At 58.3% G+C, this 12,627-nt stretch overlaps 1 protein-coding gene across 1 annotated transcript; it reads left to right on the top strand.

Annotated features, from left to right (window-relative positions):
- Positions 1-5,531: 5,531 nt before the first annotated feature.
- GBX1 (gastrulation brain homeobox 1) lies at positions 5,532-12,627 on the top strand. Its single transcript, XM_076363559.1, is given in 3 exon segments — positions 5,532-5,612; positions 5,614-6,307; positions 12,089-12,627. Coding segments are annotated over 3 exon segments (1,296 nt in total). The 3' UTR covers positions 12,610-12,627.

The raw sequence follows: 12,627 nt of genomic DNA on the forward strand, positions 1-12,627 counted from the left end.
TATAGTCTTTCCCTATTTTGGAAACCCTGGCTTGGGACAGGTCCTTGGAAGTAGTCTTTTTCTGCTCTGAGATCTTGTCAGCAGCAAAACTATGCACCTGGGAATGCTCTTTCTACTATTAATGAGGATCCTGGATTCTTACTGCTCCAGCTATGGCTCTGCCAGGGCTAGTTCTAAAATACGTTCCGCAGGCATGAGAGGGTGTCTCCTCAGCTGCTGCAGGCAGGTTTTGCTGTAGGAAGCTGAAGACAGGATCACATGGGGCAACTCAACAGTTGGGTAAAAGCCTGTGAGACTGTATTTGCAGAGGCCAGCTGGAACCACCCAGGTGCTCCTTGCATCCAGGTTGCTTGCTGGGGCAGGACTTGCGCATTAGCTATTACCCACCAGGCTGTGTGTGCCCTCAGAGCCTGGTGGCTCAAGCCAGGTTTGTTTCATTTGGACCACTTCATGGGAATAGTCCAATAGTAAAGTATGTGCCTGATATCTGTTAACACAATATCACAGCCAGCGCATTCTCTAGACTTTCCCAACTTTGAGTAAATAATTTTGCAACATTACCATTGCTTTTAATATGTTTAGTAGCTATATTGCAGGAATGCCTAGAGGCTGTGACTAGTTTTAGTCCTATTGTGCTAGATTCTGTGTAGGATTGTGAGTGGAGCAGGTGGAGGCATAAAGTTAAAGTTGCATAGCAGTTTCCATTAGAAAGACCTGCTTTCATTTGCCAGTCAGTTATTAAACTTTAACTGTTGCAGTTGTGGTTTTCCATGCTGTGTGCTTGTCTCAGACTGAACTTTTTCCGTTACAGCTACAGCAAAAATTAATCGGCCTCTACTTAGCCAACAGCCTGTGTACCAGGAATACGCTCTAGACTCCCCACCTTGGAGCAGCAGCTTACAGTGCAGGAAGGAGAGCTGGCTCGGATGTTTCTTCTTCTGCCCAGTAGCTAGGGATCAGCTTTTCCTAAATTACCAGTCCCTGAGGATCCCATTTTGCATGTACCAAGCAAGGGCATTTTTAGAGGCTGATAGTTTTCTCCCAGGAAGCCTCTGCCTATGCTGAGCAGTTTGAAGTTATGCCAGATCCTCTGTGCTGACCAGACAGGTCATGTATCATCTTCAGCATAGACACTGTGTCCAGTGTCAAGTGTTGAGCAGGACACTTTCCAGTCTTGCCTACTGACTCCAGAAATGCAGGCAAACTGACTTTTCCATGCTCACATGTCTGCAGCAAGGAACAGAGAAGAAGAGGAGGAAGAAACTTCAGCAGTTCTAATGCAGAAAACAGACAAGAATAGGGGTGGGAAGCAGAGGCAGACTGAGGAAGGAGGGCCAGCTCAGGCAACGACAGGCTGGAAGAGGTGGGACAGGCAGGTCTGTAATTGCTTAAGGGCACTGCTTGCAGAAACTGGACTTGAAGTCAGTAATCGGGGCCCAGCCCGGTGAGACTCAGGGCCAAGTGCTGAGGCTGATAAACACAGAACTGTGACCCAGCAACCCCCGAAACAGAAGGGAGAGAGCAGGTCTCCTCCTGAGACTCTTTTTTAGCTCAATGTCTGATAATGTATCCAGCAAGGTCCTGAGAGGTCTCTATCAACAGCTGAGAGTGCAATGAGACCAGGGGCTTTACAAATTGCACATGCAATTAATATTTCTCATGTACCTGGTGTGTTGGACGGTGTATATTCAGGCATGTTAAAGGAACATACCAGCTATTTGTGAGTGGGGGATGGAGCCCGATAAAATGGAATAGAGTGGCTCCCCGCAGAGAAGGTGTGTGGGGAGGGAGAAACACCCAGGGAGTGTACTGAACAGTGGAGGTCTGAGCCTCAAGTGGAAGCCATGGAAACTGCATTTCCACTAGACAGTGAGAAACTGTGGAAGATTAGATATAGGATACAGAAATTGGGAAAGCCCCTGGAGGTCTAAGGGGTAGTAGAGTTATCATGTGCAACCTGGACCCTCACCCTTCCAGTTTGGCTCACCCTGCAAGGATGGTGGATGTGGGAGCTCTCAATCTGTGTCTTGTTCAATGTACGCACTAGAGTACAATAGTACGATATTTGGTTTATTTTGCTTGCAACCCTTTTTTTTTCCCAGTCCTTCAACCTTTTCTTCTCTGGATCTTTGCTTTACAATTTGGCAAATGAATTTCTACCTTACTTTACTGCAAAGTCTCATGAGACAAAGTAAACCAGAGCGGAGTAAGTTGTCAGGACCCTGAGTACATTCCCCTCCTCCTGGGGGTTAGGCTCTCCGGGGTCAGGGCCAACTTAGATGATGCAGCTGTCTGTCCTTGGGGAACCTCAGCAAAAGCCTGCCCTTCTTTCGCTGAGGAGCTGCTTTTAAGCTCAGGCTCTCAGCCTTAGTCTCTGCCTGACCTAAGCTGGAGGTACACCTGATCTTGTACCTCCCTGATGCTTGCAATGATCCCAACCCGCTGATTTGACTTTCTGGCTTGGCCTTGGACCTGCCTCACCACTTGGAGAGTGGGACTTCCTGGGTGATCACTGGACTATTGGTGACCCTGGTTACTGTCACTAGATCTGCTCTGCTCACCTTCCTTGAGTCCTGTGGGACTGCACCCTTGTCAGTGAAGCCACTGCCATGCCTGCCTTGCTGCAAATCTTGCTTCCTGGCTTCCCTTCCCTATCGGAGCAGCCTGCCCTTGCTGTTCCTGGCATTGAACTGAGATTCAGTGTTTGAAGAGAGACAGGGGCTGCAGGTAATGCAAGGGTATGATCAGGTAAGCAGAACCTTAATCTTGGAGACATACGTAGGGACTTGCAGGGTGCAAGCTATTGATTTGCAGAGGTCAGTATGAGAGCTTGTGTTACTAGCTTCAAGAAGGACCTGCTGCTTTGGGCACAGACAGTTGTCCTTCCTTGTGGGAACTGCAGTTCATTCCCCAAGCTTTCTTGGTTTCCCCGCAAGGTCACTGAAGATAGCAGTTTCCTGTTGCTCTCAAACATCTTGCTAATTTATATGAGGGTGTGAGGTGTGGGTTGAAGGTTACATATAAAAGGCTCATTGAACAACTCATCAAATTGCTATTGCTCAGGAGTTAGGGAGTTGCTTGTGTAGCCTTGATTTGGACCCTTTTGAGTACAGGTCTTGAGATCCAGTAACTTACACATGGCTATGCTTTCATTTTCTCCATGGTCTAATGTGCTTTGATAGCAGTGGAATGAACCCAAGCTGTGTGCATGAAGATGACTCCAACCTGAAGGTTCCTTTCCTACAGAGACATTTGGTGGATGAGACAGGAAAGCTAGGCCAAGGACAGATAGAACATGAATGCTAACCTGCAGACCTTGAGCGTGTCCCTTATCATGTCACAACTGATTCCTAAGGTGGGATTCATCCAAATGCTAGTCACTGCCAGTCTCCTTCCCAGCCTGAAATCTGGGCCCATCCTAGACTAGGGGCCAAATGGCCTATGGCCTACAAACACGCGCATCTCTTCCTCAGTGATCCAAGGGCCATTGGTTAGTGGGAGGTGATCATCAGAGTGGTGAGAGGGATCCCTCCTGCCGGGCCTCAGTTTTATGATTCAATATTTGAGTTTGGATGATTATTTTAATATTGACTTCTCCACACGTCTGTTTCCCTGGCTGGGGGTAGGGCAGCTCTCGTCGCAGAGGGATATTTCCTTGAGACTGCAAGGATGTGCCATAAAGGCATAAAAGACGCGAAAGAAAGAGGAGGCTCTGTGCAGGCCCTTGGTACTGATGTCATAGCTGGACCCTGGGGATTCAGATTGTGCCTGTTTAGTGGAGGAAAGCTGCGTACCACAATGTCAGCCTGGTGGACCCATTTGGCCTCATTTACATGCTCCACACAGGATTCAAGTGTCCAGCTCCATGGCTGGATTGTCATGTCCCACACAAAACACATGATTCAAAGCTGCAGCAAAGTGGTGCCCCAGACCTCCTTGGGGACAGAGTAGGAGAGGGTGGTGGTGGAGAAATCCATGTATTCACATAGATATCGATGCTACCAGAGAGCCTGGGTAGCTAAGCAGCCAGAGATATTGCATCCCTGGTCAAAGGGTGAGTGCAGGCAGGAACACGCAGAGGTCCTGAGAGGAAGACTATCCCTAGGTGAGAGCTGGAGGTCTGGCGTGTAGCTGTGACACTGAAAATGCAGTCAGAGTGAGTTTAGACATGACTTCAGCTCTGGCATTTCTCAGCTTCTGAGTGCTTTACATGATAATCCTGATACTGATGCTCTTCTGAAGCAGGGCTTTAGTTTGCTCGATGTTCAGCATATTACAGGCCTGGTGAGCATCTCCCTGTAGACAGGAGTACAACTTAAGTGCCGAGCTGGGGGGGGAGAAGTACTCCATTTTAGCATGGGGACTCCCCACACGGGGCCAGGACGCGCTCGCCAGGACATGCAACACGGCAAGGCAGAGCTGTGGAGCTCTCACCGCAATTCAGGAGCATTCAGCTTGCACTGGTCTCACTTGCTCTGTAGATTGAGTGATGTGTAGAAGGGCCCATCGGGGCGAGTCCGGGGTACATGTCTGACACACGACGAGTGCGCAGGTGGGAGGGGCAGAGCCCAGGGGCTTTGTGCAGCTGCAGCGCAGCGCGGGCAGGTTAGTAAACCCCCAGCCACGGCCGGCCTTGGGACGCCCCAGGGGCGGATAGGTCCGGGCAGGCGCTCCCTCGGCGCCCCGAGCATTCACTGGACACCCGGCGCCCCGGGTTGCGGCCCCACTCAGCTGGGGCTCCGCACCGCCTGCCTGGTCCTGCCCCGACGGAGCCGGGCACCGGGAGCCCCCCCGCGGTGCACGGCGCCGGGACTGCGGGGGAGCAGCAAGGGGGGCCGGAGAAGCCTCATTTCCCGCTCGGGCTCCAGCCCCCAGTTCCCACTCTGGCCCGAGCGCGTCTCCGGGCGGCCCCGCGGCCTCCCCCGGCCCCGCGGCGCCCTCGCCCGCTCGTCCCACGGAGACTCCGCTCCGAGCCGGCCGCCGGGACTCCGGGGCGCCGGCTCCGGGGCCTGGAAGGGGGCAGGCCGGACCCTGCCCGGCGGCCCCCTCGCGCCCGGGACAGAGGCGGGCGGTCTTCCGGCACAGCACGGTGGCCTCGGAGGAGCGGGGCCGGGCCCGGTCGGTGCCCAACGAGGGCCGGTCCGTCGGGGCGCTCGAGCCCGCCCGGCGCCGGCGGCCCCGGGCCGCTCCCAGCCGGGCTCGGTCGTCAGGAGCCGTCAGGAGCGTCGGACCGGGCCGTCTCCGGGAGGCGGTGGGGCCGGGGCGGAGCGGGCCCAGCTCGCCCCGTCCGTTGTCCCGGGCCCGGGGGCGGCCCGAGGAAGGATGTGCCGAGCTGCACGGCCCCGTCCCGTCCCCACAAAAGCGCCCTTGTGCTGGCCCCGTAATTGCTAATCATCAATCACCATTAATAACAGCTGATGAGGCGGGAGGGGGAGGCGCCTTCCCAGGGGCCGGCCGCGCCGGGGGGAGCGAGGAGCCTTGCCCCGCCGGAGCGGGCGCTGAAGGAGGAACTCGACCGTGATGTGCGGAAGATGGATGAGAGCAGAGGGCGACACCCCCGCCCGCCTCCCCTCCCCTCCCCTCCGCGGCCCGGCCCGGCCCCCCCGCGGCGGGGCGGGCGGGCGGGCGGCTCCGAGCGCGCCTCCACTCCGCCGCGCCGAGCCAGCGAGCGGGCGGGCGGGCGGCAGCTCTCGCCGGGCGCCGGAGCCCACGGGAGGCGGCGGGCGCGGGCCGGGGCCGGGGCCGCGGCAGCGGCGGGGCCCGGCGGCGGCGGCGGCGCGGCGAGTTGGCGGCGGCCCGAGCTCGCCGGAAAGTTGGTGCCGGCTGAGCCGGCGGCGCCCGCTCGCCATGCAGAGACCCAGCGGCCAGGGGACCGCCTTCTCCATCGACTCGCTCATCGGGACGCCGCCGCCGCGCTCCGGGCACCTGCTCTACACCGGGTACCCCATGTTCATGCCGTACCGGCCGCTGGTGCTGCCGCAGGCGCTGTCCCACGCGCCCCTGCAGTCGGGGCTGCCGCCGCTGGCGCCGCTGGCCTCCTTCGCCGGCCGCCTCACCAACACCTTCTGTGCCAGCCTGGGCCAGGCCGTGCCCTCCATGGTGGCGCTCACCACGGCCCTGCCCAGCTTTTCCGAGCCCCCCGACGGCTTCTACCCGCCGCAGGAGCTGCCCCCGCCGCGCGCCAACCCCGACGCCGGCTGCCGGCGGGGCGCCGAGGGCCTGGAGGTGGAGGAGCTGCCCCCGGGGCGCGACAAGGGGCCACCCGAACCACCGCTGCACTTCCCGGACCCCTTCCCCGGCCTGGCAGGTAAGAGCGGCGCGGGCCAGCCCCGCCCGACGGAGAGCAACTCGTCTGCGGCGAGCGCCGGCCCGCCTCGCCCGGGACTCCCGCAGCCCCGAGGGGCCCCGCGGCGGGCAGCGCCGCCCGCCCAGCCCCTGTCCGGGCTCTCTCCGCCGCCCCAGCGGGGCGGCACCGCGGGCCTCCGAGCTCGCCAGGACAGGAGCCGCGGAGCCGAAGGCGGAGGGGACCGGGGCGCGGCGGGCAGGACGGAGGGGCCGCGATGGGCCGTGGTGGCGGGACCTGCCCGCGGCTGCGCTCCCGCTCTGTCCCGTCGGGCCGAGCCGGGAGGACCGGGCCGGTTGCCCTCTGTTCTGGGCCGGCTCCGCAGCGCCCGCAACTTTCGCGGGTGGGAGACAAACTCCGCTCGTCGCGCCCGGGCCGCGGGGCGGGAGAGCCGCGAGAGCCGCCAGTCGGGGCGGCCGCCCCGGCGGGAAACGGACCGCCTGACGGGACTGGGGCGGCGCGGGCCCCCCGAGCCGAGGCCGGCGCGGAGCTCTCCGAGGTCCTGGCACCCGGCCCGGGGCGAGCGAGGCGGAGGGCAGCGGGGCGCCGCGTCGTTCCGGGCCGCCGGACTGCGCGCAGCCCTCCCCGCCCGTCCCGGTCCCGGTCCCGGTCCCGGTCCCGGTCCCGGTCGGTGCAGCTGTGGTGCGGGGCTGCGCCTTGTCCCCGGCACGATGCCGCGTCCCGGGCGAACCGCGGGGCTGGGGGCTCCCTCGCTCGCCCGCAGTCCGCCCCGTGCCGAGCTCGGCCGCCCTCCCGGCGCCGTCTTGCTGCGGCTACCGGCGCTCCGAGCCCCTCCCGAGCCCGCGCCGCGGGGACGACGTTCGGGGCAGCTCCCATCCCCAAGCGGCCGCCCCGCTCCCCGCGCCGCCCGGAGCCCCGTTCCCCTTCGTCTCGGTCTGCCGCCCCGCGCTGCTGTGCCCGCTGTGCCCGCGGCCTCGGCACCGGCTTTGCCCGACGGCGCGGGCAGGCGGCGGCTCCGCTCCCGGGACCCCACTCGGTGCTGGCGGGGGGCGGCTCCCGCTGCCGTGGCAGGGCCGCGGGGCCCTCGCCTTTGTGAGCCGCGGCCGGTCCCCCGAGTTTGCAGGCATCAGCCTCGGTGACTTGTTGCTCTATATTTCTCAGCCAGCTCCAGCTCTTGCTCTCTTCCACCTCAGCTCCTGCAGCATGGGGCTTGAGGTGTCCCTTCTGCAGCGAGACTGAGACAAACCAACTGCTGGCTTTCTCTGATGTGGCCTGTCCTGAGAGCTGTCTCCCCTGGTCACTTGTGAGATCCACCTTTGTCTCACAGGCTTCCTGGCATGGGTGTGTGCTAAGTCTCTGCTGCTTCTTGCAGTGCTTGGCTGTTTGTTCACCATGCTCTCTTTAGCCTCTCCTGGGTAAGCCCCGGTCTTTTCCTTGCCCTGCCTTGTTCTTCCCTCAGAAGACTTTTTCCCTCACTCAGGTACCCCTTGAACCTCATCCCTCAGCAGGACAACCAGGGCATTTTGCCTCCCCACTGCCTTTGTGGGTTATTGGGGCTCTGGTGCTCCTCTGGTGCTCCCAGGCCTCTGTGCTGAGCCAAAAGCCCAGTGCGATCTCACTTTTGCTGTTAATGTCTTCTCGGGGACAGACCTGCCCTGGCCAAAACCAGCTGTCTGTATGACCACATCTTCCCAGTCTATGGGGAAATGAACTGCATTGTGCTTAATCTCCCTCCATGGCTCCTCCATAGCTAAGCCCAACATGTTCTTTCCTCCTGAGGGACTCAGATGAACTGTCCCAGACAGTGGCCATTTCTGATATCAAGAAATCGTATCTCTAAGACTTGCCCTGTTGTGACAGGCTTATATGATGGAAGAAAATATGTCTTGCTACTGCTGTTCATTCACTGCTGCCTATTAGCTGTCTCTGTGCTTGCTCTGGAGCCATGAAGGATGCTTGTCCTTCTGCACAAGCCCATGTGTGCCCTTGTGGACCTGACTCTGTGGGCTGCTCTGCCCAGGTCCAAGAGGATTTGTCAGGCCAAATGTGCCCACCTTCTCCTTTACCTAATGCTTCTCCTGACTGTACCAGCCAAGGCCCTTGTAGATGGACAATAAGGTTTGTTTTACCAACCATCCCAGATGAAAGCCAGGATGGTTCCTGTGGGCTTTTTCCACAATTAAGGAAGAGAAAGATGATTCGTGTCAACAGGAAGCATCAAAAACTATCTATAATGCAATTTGCACTAGCATCCTATCTGTGGCCCTGGCCAAGAGCAATTGTCCAGGGAAGAGTAAGAGAGCACAACCTGTGCAATACTTTCTAAAATGACGCTTCCCTAGCATCCAACCACCTGCGCTTCAGGGGCTTCCTGAGCCAGGTGTTGTTTCTGTATATTTAGTAACCTTTGTCCAGTTCCTCTTCTGTGACCTAATCTAGTCTCCCCTGGAGTCCACCAGAAAGGAGAGAGAAACTTGGCATCAGCCACATCCTGGGGCAAGGTGTTCCACAGATTTCTTATATTTAGAAGAACCCTGTGAAGAAGAAATGCCTCCTTTTGTCTTTTTTGCTGACATCAAGTGAATTATACCCTAGAGTGACTATTTCTATCCCTGGGCTCCATTAGTATCTCCATCGTGCAGGTGTCTATGGAGACAAGATCAGTGGCTTGCTGGATCAGCCGAAGGAGTCAATCCTCTATTTTATGGCCTCTCTCTGCATCTACTATGTTTCAAACTTGCTTCCAGCTGTTGTCACACTTCTTGAGAGGGGAGAGGCATGTAGGGAAACTGGTGGTAAGAAGCAGCAAAGCTTAGAGTTTGGTTCGTTACTACAGCTACAACAAAGAGCATGACCCCCAGCATAAAGGTACTCAACACCCCCAGCTCTCCACACCTCTCCTGAGAGCATGTTTGTTCCTGAGCTGTAGAGGTCTCCACTGAGATCCAGGCAGTGGTCTGAGACCCCCTCTTGAGTTGATGTAGTAACTGCACATTCAGTCAGGGACAGGGTGAAGTTTCGTGTTGTTCCCTATGAACATAACAAAGAGCTCTTGTGTACTTACCAACACAGGGCTCTTCTGGCTGTCACAACACCCATTCTTGGTCTGGGTCCCCTGATCCTGCTTGAATAACTTTGTCACCTGTGACAACCGACTCTCCTCACCATGCTTACCACGTCCATAATAAGATCAATGACAGCTGGGACTTTGTGAAGAGCAAAGCAATGGGTTGATCCTATTCTTCGTCTACTGCCTTCTTGTTGATTTTTCAAAGTCACAATACTTTGCTTCATGACAGCTTCATTTCCTGTTCAAAAGCCTCTGAAAGTCTGAGTATACCCTCCCACCACATGGGTGGGATCCCCTGCCTCCATTACTTCCTTGATGGGGACATACTAGGTGACTAACAGACCAATATACCAATTTCCTTTGTGCAAACCTCTGGTTTAGACTCTATCATCATATAGTTCTGAGTTCCTTACTGCAAACCCAGCCCTTTTATAAGACACAAATGTGAGACATGTTAGTCTGGTAGAGGCTGTTTAAAATTTGGGATCTGGTTAAGAAGAGTGTATCCAGAGATAGTACCTGTTTTACAAAGTGACATGTTGCAGTTGGTAGCCCAGCCTTCTTCCAGTCTCTTGGGGCACAGTCTGGGCCTACAAGAGCAAACTGCCAGATCAGCAGTGTTTCATAGTGTGACCACTGGGATGCTGTCCTCCATCACTGGGGAAGGGCAGAGTCAGGGCAGGACCTATGAGTACTCTTGCTGAAGATACTGACATCCTCATAAGAGCTCTCTTATCTTGTCAGGCCTTGTGCTCCAACAGAGGTGGTACACAGAAATGAAAGCTCTCCTTTTCTTTGGCAAAGTGCTTGCATGAGACTGTGCCTTGGCAGCCAAAGTGCTCCATGCCACCTGCTGCTAATCCTCAGCCCCACAAGCACAAATTCTCTGGGTCTTCCCTATACTCCCTGTGCATATGGGAGATTTCTCCCCCCGCCCCTGACCCTCAAGAAGAAAGAGATTACTGTCTATTCTTCTGCAGCAGAATAGAAATGAAGATGTTTCTTTCCCACTGTATGAAGCAGGAAGAGCAGGGAGATGATTCCAGATCTCCAAAGCCACCCACCCACTCTCAGGAAGTCACAGACTTGCTGCAGGACCAGCAAGGGATGTGGGAGCTCCACAGCAGCCAGACTCCTAAGAATGTCTCCTGGGCTCAAGCAGTTTCTTGCGGTTACTGTTTGTGTTATTTGCAACCCTGCACCTTCAGGCATCTGAGGGCTGTTCTGCCTTTCCAACTGAGGTGAGGTAAGCTGTCTGGAGATCCAGTGGCCCAGGGTGCACGTGCCAGTACCTGGACACTGCTTAGAAGCTTGGAGAGCTGCTGCTTCTTCTTCTGCATGTAGGATTATATTGAGAATGGCAGTGCTTCAGGACCAGCTCCTTCCAGCAGCAATTCCTGCTGTTGGGTCAGACTTGGAGAGTTTGCTGATCTCTTCTAGTCTCAGCATGACAGAAAAGCTTCTTCATCTGTTCATGCATAGCTGTGGGTCCTTTCCCTCCATGACCCCTGGCTATGGCCGGGAGCATCTTCTCGCTTGATCTCCTGTGAGGCCTTTGTTTGAGCCCTTCTGCCAAGGAAGTGACTGGCTTACAGGCCTCTTTCCTCCCCACTGTCTTCCACCCATGTCCTCCCTTGCTCCACAGCTGTTTAATCATTCAGGCAGTAGTTTGGGACACAAGAAGCTGGCAAGAAGATGATTCATACCCCTATACCCTATCAGTATCCTTGCAGGCAATGTAACAGAGGTGTCTGCAGTGGTCCAAGTGCTGCCTCCTGTCTGGGTGGCCTGGGATGAGGTCCTGTCTGTTGCGTGATGTTGGCAGCCTCTAGCCTGCCCGTCTGCACAGACTGGTGGGGGGAGCTAAGCCTTGAGCATCAGCTGCCTAAGCACCTTGTTCCCTGGCTGCGCAACTCTGCTGTAGTACATCCTGGGGTTAGGGAGGGAGAGCTGGCAGCAGGACACCCCATGTCCTGTAGAGCCTTGCATAGAGGTTCGCTGGGCTGGAACTGGCTCAGGCAGCTGTTTCCAGGACAGTCGTTCAGCTCCTCTTGGCTGGCTTCTTTGTGGGTGAACAGCATTGATGGTCTGATGCAGTGGGGTGGGACAGAGGGAGGGCTGAGCTGAGGGACAAGGTACAGACTTTCTTTCTGGATGCGGAGGTCCAGACAAACCCTGGGAGGGTTGTGGTGTGCTCTGCTGGAATGAGGCAGTGATGCTGCTACAGCTGGGTTGTGGGATGGGGATGGTGGCAGCTGCTGTGGTGGCTCATACCCCAGGGTGTCTGCGGATGCGCCGGGTTTGTGGGTGCTGCCCCACAGAGCCGGCCAGGCTGCGGGCAGTGCAGAGCAGACCGCACTGGGGTCTGGGACAACAGCAGCCGGCAATGCCAGCTGTCCGGGCGCCCGCTGCCTGCAGCGGGGCCGAGTGCACAGCTGGTGCCGGCGAAGCTGCTTCTCCTGCGGGAGGCAGCGCAGGCGGCCCCGGAGCTGCGGGGACACGGCGGTGGCGGGGCCCGCGAGACCCGACCGCCGCGGGAGGAGCTGCAGACTCCCGCCGAGCGCCCCGCCGCCGCGGCGGGGCCGCCGGGGGGAGCCCCGCGGGGCGCCGAGGCCGTGGCTCCGGGGGCTCCGCGGGCGCGGGGGACCCTCGGGCGGGGCGGGGTGGGGGGCGGCGGGCCGCGCCGGCGGGCGCTGACGCTGTGTGCCCCGCAGACGGGAAGGCGTACAGCTCGGACGAGGAGAAGCTGGAGGTGAAGTCGGCGGCGACGCCGTGCAGCGAGCGGGAGGAGGAGAGTTCGGCGGGCGACAGCGAGGAGGAGCCCTTCCTGGATGGGGCGGCCGCCACCCCGCTGGGCGGCAAGGGCAAGGGCAAGGGCGGCCCCGCGGCCGAGCAGGCCCCGCCGGGCTCCGGGGCCGGCAAGAGCCGCCGGCGGCGGACGGCCTTCACCAGCGAGCAGCTGCTGGAGTTGGAGAAGGAGTTCCACTGCAAGAAGTACCTGAGCTTGACGGAGCGCTCGCAGATCGCGCATGCCCTGAAGCTGAGCGAGGTGCAGGTGAAGATCTGGTTCCAGAACCGTCGCGCCAAGTGGAAACGCATCAAGGCGGGCAACGTGAGCAACCGCTCGGGCGAGCCCGTCCGCAACCCCAAGATCGTGGTGCCCATCCCGGTGCACGTCAACCGCTTCGCCGTGCGCAGCCAGCACCAGCAGATCGAGCAGGGCGCCCGGCCCTGAGCGCCGTCGGGGCTCTCG

This window comes from Aptenodytes patagonicus, unplaced genomic scaffold, assembly GCF_965638725.1.
Source record: "Aptenodytes patagonicus unplaced genomic scaffold, bAptPat1.pri.cur scaffold_69, whole genome shotgun sequence".
NCBI lineage: Eukaryota > Metazoa > Chordata > Aves > Sphenisciformes > Spheniscidae > Aptenodytes > Aptenodytes patagonicus.